At 54.1% G+C, this 5,991-nt stretch overlaps 1 protein-coding gene across 6 annotated transcripts in view; it reads left to right on the top strand.

The window, feature by feature from the left end:
- Positions 1-5,403, top strand: part of spag9b (sperm associated antigen 9b) — a 28,605-nt gene extending 23,202 nt beyond the window's left edge. For 5 of the 6 annotated variants that reach the window (XM_087178325.1, XM_023422660.2, XM_087178324.1 and 2 more), the window contains 16 exons: positions 508-687; positions 1,086-1,215; positions 1,309-1,398; positions 1,696-1,857; positions 1,953-2,124; positions 2,204-2,413; positions 2,490-2,646; positions 2,934-3,062; positions 3,148-3,228; positions 3,326-3,393; positions 3,528-3,676; positions 3,785-3,956; positions 4,044-4,157; positions 4,255-4,434; positions 4,576-4,707; positions 4,791-5,403. In XM_087178325.1, the coding sequence (XP_087034451.1) occupies positions 508-687; positions 1,086-1,215; positions 1,309-1,398; positions 1,696-1,857; positions 1,953-2,124; positions 2,204-2,413; positions 2,490-2,646; positions 2,934-3,062; positions 3,148-3,228; positions 3,326-3,393; positions 3,528-3,676; positions 3,785-3,956; positions 4,044-4,157; positions 4,255-4,434; positions 4,576-4,707; positions 4,791-4,903 (2,239 nt within the window). In that variant the 3' untranslated portion in view covers positions 4,904-5,403. The remainder of the gene's footprint in view (positions 1-507; positions 688-1,085; positions 1,216-1,308; positions 1,399-1,695; positions 1,858-1,952; positions 2,125-2,203; positions 2,414-2,489; positions 2,647-2,933; positions 3,063-3,147; positions 3,229-3,325; positions 3,394-3,527; positions 3,677-3,784; positions 3,957-4,043; positions 4,158-4,254; positions 4,435-4,575; positions 4,708-4,790) is intronic. The other variant, XM_023422659.2, reaches the window with a different exon arrangement.
- Positions 5,404-5,991: the final 588 nt, after the last annotated feature.

Here is a 5,991-nt window from a genome sequence, read left to right as displayed (position 1 = left end):
AGGGAGGGGGGGTCAGTGTGTTGTGGTCAGGGAGAGGGTGTCAGTGTGTTGTGGTCAGGGAGGGGGGGTCAGTGTGTTGTGGTCAGGGAGAGGGTGTCAGTGTGTTATGGTCAGGGTGTTGTGTTCAGGGGGGGGGTCAGTGTGTTATGGTCAGGGTGTTGTGTTCAGGGAAAGGGGGTCAGGGTGTCGTGGTCAGGGAGGGGGGGTCAGGTTGTTGTGGTCAGGGAGGGGGGGTCTGTTATACTGTGGCCTGTTGTTCTTTATGTTGTTGACTAACGTCCTGGTCGGTGCTCAGTATTAACCCTGCTCACCCTGCACTCCTGCACTCTGAGGTGACTGGGCTCTGATGTTTTCTGTTTGGGGGGGGGGGTTAAAGGTCAGTGTGTTTACCTGTGTGTACCTCAGTGTTGACCCTACCTGTGCTGCCGAGCTGCTGCTTGTGTCCACCCCTCTATACGTCTGTCTGTGTGTCTTTTCTCTTCCACTTCCCCGCCCTTACACCTCCAGTTTCAGCCGTTTGTTCAGCTCGTCGGGCGGAGCGGCCAAGAAGCCGGCGGTGGAGGCGCCCGTCAACGTCAAGTACAACGCCCCCACCTCTCAGGTGCAGCCGTCCGTCAAGAAGAAGAGCAGCACCCTGCAGCAGCTGCCCAGCGACAAGGGCAAGGCCTTCGACTTCCTCAACGAGGAGTAAGTCACTGAGGGGGAGGGGCTACATGGGTCATGTGACACTGAAGCACCAATGATTGTTTCTGCTGCAGTGACTGAAAAACAAAGTCACTCATCAGCTGTTTAAGGCGTCAGATTCTCATCACATCATCAGGTAAACATGGCAGGTGTGCAGGTGAGCACATGACAGCAGGAAGTTCAAACTGTGTTGAGCTGAGAGAAACGTGCTGACAGGTGAGAGTCAGGGTTGTTTTAGTGAAACTACTGGAGGAAATGTTTTATTTTTTACTTTCCCCGCGCACCTGCACACGCCCCCTCCGAGCCATCGTTAAAATCAACAGTATTGAGTTTTGTGTGAAGCCCGAGCTTCTGTAGAACACACGTGTTCATCGTCATCGCGCTGTGGTCGCGTCCCTCAGAGTGGCGGCTGACAACGTGGTGTCCAGACGAGAGCAGAAGAGAGCGCAGTACCAGCAGGTCAAAGCCCACGTCCAGAAGGAGGACGGCAGAGTCCAGGCCTACGGCTGGAGTCTGCCCAAGAAGTTCAAGGTGAGGTTGTGAGCGCCGCACCTGCACTACACCTCCACCTGTGGATCAGCCTGCTGATGATGTAACAAGCGTCTCTGTGTTTTGACTGTTCAGGCCAACGGAGGTCAGTCGGAGAGTAAGATGAAGAACCTGCCTGTTCCGGTCTTCCTCAGACCTCTGGACGAGAAAGACGCTTCTATGAAGGTGAGTTACTGCACTCACATTCATTCAGTGATGCTCCCCAGCAGGAGATCAGCTGTGTGTGGTTGTGACTGTGTGTGTGGTTGTGACTGTGTGTGTGGTTGTGACTGTGTGTGTGGTTGTGACTGTGTGTGTGGTTGTGACTGTGTGTGTGGTTGTGACTGTGTGTGTGGTTGTGACTGTGTGTGATTGTGACTGTGGTTGTGACTGTGTGTGATTGTGACTGTGGTTGTGACTGTGTGTGATTGTGACTGTGGTTGTGATTATGTGTTTGTGATTATGTGTTTGTGTGTGTCTCAGCTGTGGTGTGCTGCCGGTGTGAATCTCTCTGGAGGGAAAACCAGAGACGGAGGTCTGATCGTCGGGGCCAGTGTGTTTTACAGTGACGTACCTGGACCTGAGAGCCCCAAGAAGAAGACTGGGTCCCAGAGCAGTCTGGACAAACTGGATCAGGACCTCAAGGTAAACACACACACACACACACACACACACACACACACACACACACACACACACACACCCCTCCTTCAGTTGACAGACCTCCTCATGTCGTCCAGGAGCAGCAGCAGGAGCTGCGGCAGCAGGATGAACTCTCATCTCTGGTCTGGATCTGCACCAGCACCCAGTCCACCACCAAGGTCGTGGTCATCGACGCCAACCAGCCTGGAAACATCCTGGAGAGCTTCTTCGTGTGTAACTCCCACGTCCTCTGCATCACCAGCGTACCAGGTGAGTGGATGTGGTCATGTGATCACGTGACCTGCGAGTGGTTCCGTGTCCTCAAATCTCCGTGTCTGTCTTTGTTCAGGAGCCAGAGAGACGGACTACCCCGCTGGCGAGGAGGTTCCTCCGGCCTCTGAGGCAGGACCGGCGGGGGAGGGCAGCTCCTCCGCGGCCGGCAGCAGCTCGGCGGGGGGAGACGGCGTGCTGGGGGGCATCACTGTGGTGGGCTGTGAAGCGGAGGGAACGGCAGCTGTTCCTCAGACCGCAGACGGTTCAGGAACAGACGGAGAACCAGGTGAGACGCCAGGAAGTGAACGGTAAACCTGACAGTACGAGACGAACCCGTTCACTGAGACGATCTCCTCCTCCAGAATCCAGACCAGCAGAGGAGGCCACCGAGGCCACGGAGACCAGCGGGGGGGTCACCGACCACAGAGAGACCCTGAGGGGGGTCTACACCGAGCACGTCTTCACCGACCCGCTGGGAGCTCAGCAGACGGCAGAGACTCCAATCGGCTACTCCCAGAGGTAACGTGAGGGGGCGGGGTCTGTTCTGTCTGACCAATAACATCACAGAGCGACACCACTGGAGCAGGGGAATCTATCGAACATCACACCATCGGTCCCACATTGAAAAGCTGCCAAATAAACCACAGTTCATTCATAACACTGAACACACACCTTCACAGGTTCAGTCCGACCCACGGCCCTTTTTTTTAAAGTTCTGGTAATATGTTTGTTAGAGTAGTGTGTCTTTAGTCGTAAACCTGTGACGGGGCTCGAACATGAACACCTGTCCTCTCTGCTGTGACCAGGGAGAGCGACCTGCTGAAAGATGGAGTCAGTTCAGACCCAGCAGCCGAGGACCAGAACCTGATGAGGGAGGAGGCTCAGAAGATGAGCAGCGTCCTGTCCACCATGTGGCTGGGGGCCCAGAACGGCTGGTGAGTCCCACGGTCCTCACGTGTTCACATGATGTTTGTGTGGCGGATCAAATCAGCTGACTGATCAGAACCTCTCTGGTTCCAGTGTGTACGTCCACTCCTCCGTGGCCCAGTGGAAGAAGTGTCTCCACTCCATCAAGCTGAAGGACTCTGTGCTCGGCATCGTGTGAGTAAACGCCACATGTTAGTCCACCGTCAGGTTCTGGTTCTGAACCCTGTCTCTGGTTCTGTCTCTGGTTCTGAACCCCGTCTCTGTCCCTCAGACACGTGAAGGGCCGGGTCCTGGTGGGTCTGTCTGACGGGACCTTGGCCATCTTCCACAGAGGAGTGGGTGAGTGGACTTTATAAAAACCCGGTGACGTCCAGCTGGTGTGTGTGTTTCGACTGAAGTCAGCGTGACGTGTGTGTGTGTGTGTGTGTGTGTGTGTGTGTGTGTGTGTGTGTGTGTGTGTGTGTGTCTGACAGACGGACAGTGGGACCTGACCAACTACCACCTGTTGGACCTGGGGAGACCACACCACTCCATCCGCTGTATGACTGTGGTCCATGACAAGGTGTGGTGTGGATACAGGAACAAGATCTATGTGGTGCAGCCCAAAGCCATGAAGATAGAGGTGTGTGTGTGTTTCAGTGAATTTAAAGTGTGTGTGTGTGTGTGTGTGGGGGGTGGGGGGGTGATATGTCCCCTCACGTCTCTGCCCTCATGTCCTCGTCCTCTGCAGAAGTCCTTTGACGCCCACCCTCGTAAGGACAGTCAGGTGCGTCTGCTGGCCTGGGACGGTGATGGGATCTGGGTGTCCATCAGACTGGACTCCACCCTCAGGCTGTTCCACGCTCACACCTTCCAGCACCTGCAGGACGTCGACATCGAGCCCTACGTCAGCAAGATGCTGGGTCTGTCCCATCGCACCTGACCGGGTCTGACACACCTGCTCTGGTTCAGGTCTGGGTTCTAATCTGGTCTCTGTCCCTCCGTCTCAGGTACGGGGAAACTGGGCTTCTCGTTTGTGAGGATCACAGCTCTGATGGTTTCCTGTAACCGTCTGTGGATCGGCACCGGGAACGGAGTCATCATCTCCATCCCCCTGACGGACAGTGAGCTCGCCATTCTGTTGTCACACGTTATGATCCTAGAGAAGACCAGGTGTTAGACAGGTCCCACATTAAGGTGTCTCCTTCTCTGTTCCATCAGCAGCCAACAAGGCGACCAAGGCGGCAGGTAACCAACCAGGAGGTGTGGTTCAAGTGTACGGTGACGACAGCGGGGACAAGGTGACGGCCGGGACCTTCGTCCCGTACTGCTCCATGGCTCACGCTCAGCTCTGTTTCCATGGTCACCGGGACGCCGTCAAGTTCTTCACTGCTGTCCCAGGTAAACACTCAGGTGTTCATGTGTTCAGTCTGAGGGTGAAGTGAACCGTTGCTCTGAACAGCCACGCTGACTGTGACCTGTGTGTGTGTGTGTGCGTGTGTGTGCGTGTGCGTGCGTGTGTGTGTGTGCTCGTGCTCTCAGGTCACTCCGCCCCTTCCCCCTCATGTGGAGATGCAGCAGGTGACAGGACGACAGACTCCGCCTCCTCTCAGGACGGATCCAGGTCCATGTTGGTGATGAGCGGAGGAGAAGGTTACATCGACTTCAGGATGGGTGAGTCCGCCGCCGGCACCTGGTTCCTCCAGAACCTGAGTGACGTGGATCACAGTAGAGAACACCTGTGTCTGTGTCTGCAGGTGACGAAGACGGCGAGGCGGAGGAGGGAGAGGACCCGCCCATGAATCTGCAGCCCTTCCTGGCTAAAGCCGAGCGCAGCCACCTCATCGTGTGGCAGGTCAACGAGGACTGACCTCTGACCTCTGACCCCTGAGGCCTGGTTTCCCTCTCTCAGACCTGCTGCCACGGAGGAGGAGTGCAGGTGAACGGCTCACCTGAACAGGCAGGAGTCTGATCAGCACTTTGTCCTCGCACCTGAACGATCAGTGTGAACCGAGCTACACCTGATCCGAGGCCCGGTTCTCAGGAGACCTGGTTCTCAGGAGACCCGGTTCTCAGGAGACCCGGTTCTCAGGAGACCTGGACCGGAGCAGACTTCTTCTTTTATCTTGTTTTCCCTTTTTTAATTTGATGGATCTGAACATGAATCTGTTCTTTTAATATTATTTGAGGTTAAAGACAATAATTATGCTACACACCTGTCCTCCAGGTTCCCTCCACTCGGTCCAGACCCTGTCCTGATGCTGGACTGGTTCAGACCAGAAGATAATCACCTGTCACTTCCTGTTTGCCCTGTAATCATGTCAGACTGGGGCAGCATGTGGGAGCCAATCACAGACCAGATTTCATGTCGATGTTTGTTTTCATCCTTTGAGAAGTTTAATCAGTTTAATCAGTCAGCAGGTGTTTGGGTCAGGATCTCACCTGGTCTGAGTCTCACCTGCAGGTGTCTCAATATACAACATTACAACATGTAACACTGCATTCAAGTCACAGAGCTGAAGAATCCTCCTCCTCATCATCATCATCATCATCAACCTCTCTGATTCTCTGTGTGAAGATATTTACTGAAAAATCATAGTTTAATTTTAATTTAGAAGTTTTCAGATCAAAGATGGCCGCCGGAGACGACGCCTCCTCCTCAGTTTGTACAACATGAACCAGAATTAAAGATGTTCCTATAGATTTTTAGTATTTTCATATGAAACCAGCTGCTCGTGTTTTATAAACAGACGAGGACGAGTCACTTCTGTCCGTCTGCAAGTTTATGACGAAATTTTCATCCACAGAAAAACTAATTTTTTTAATTAGTTTTATTTGGATCCACAGCAGCTTCCACTGTCTCACCTGCTTTAGATTCTTCAGACTCTGTGACTTGACTGATGTTAACTGAGGTGTCGGCAGCAGATGCCTTCATGTTACTGCCCCCCCACCCCCCCC

Source organism: Seriola lalandi, unplaced genomic scaffold (genome assembly GCF_002814215.2).
Source record: "Seriola lalandi dorsalis isolate HSWRI2012SDOR001 ecotype SW California unplaced genomic scaffold, Sedor1 jcf7180002054683, whole genome shotgun sequence".
Taxonomy (NCBI): Eukaryota; Metazoa; Chordata; class Actinopteri; order Carangiformes; family Carangidae; genus Seriola; species Seriola lalandi.
Note: the sequence above shows the minus strand (reverse complement) of the source record. Positions and strands in the feature narration are given on the sequence as shown.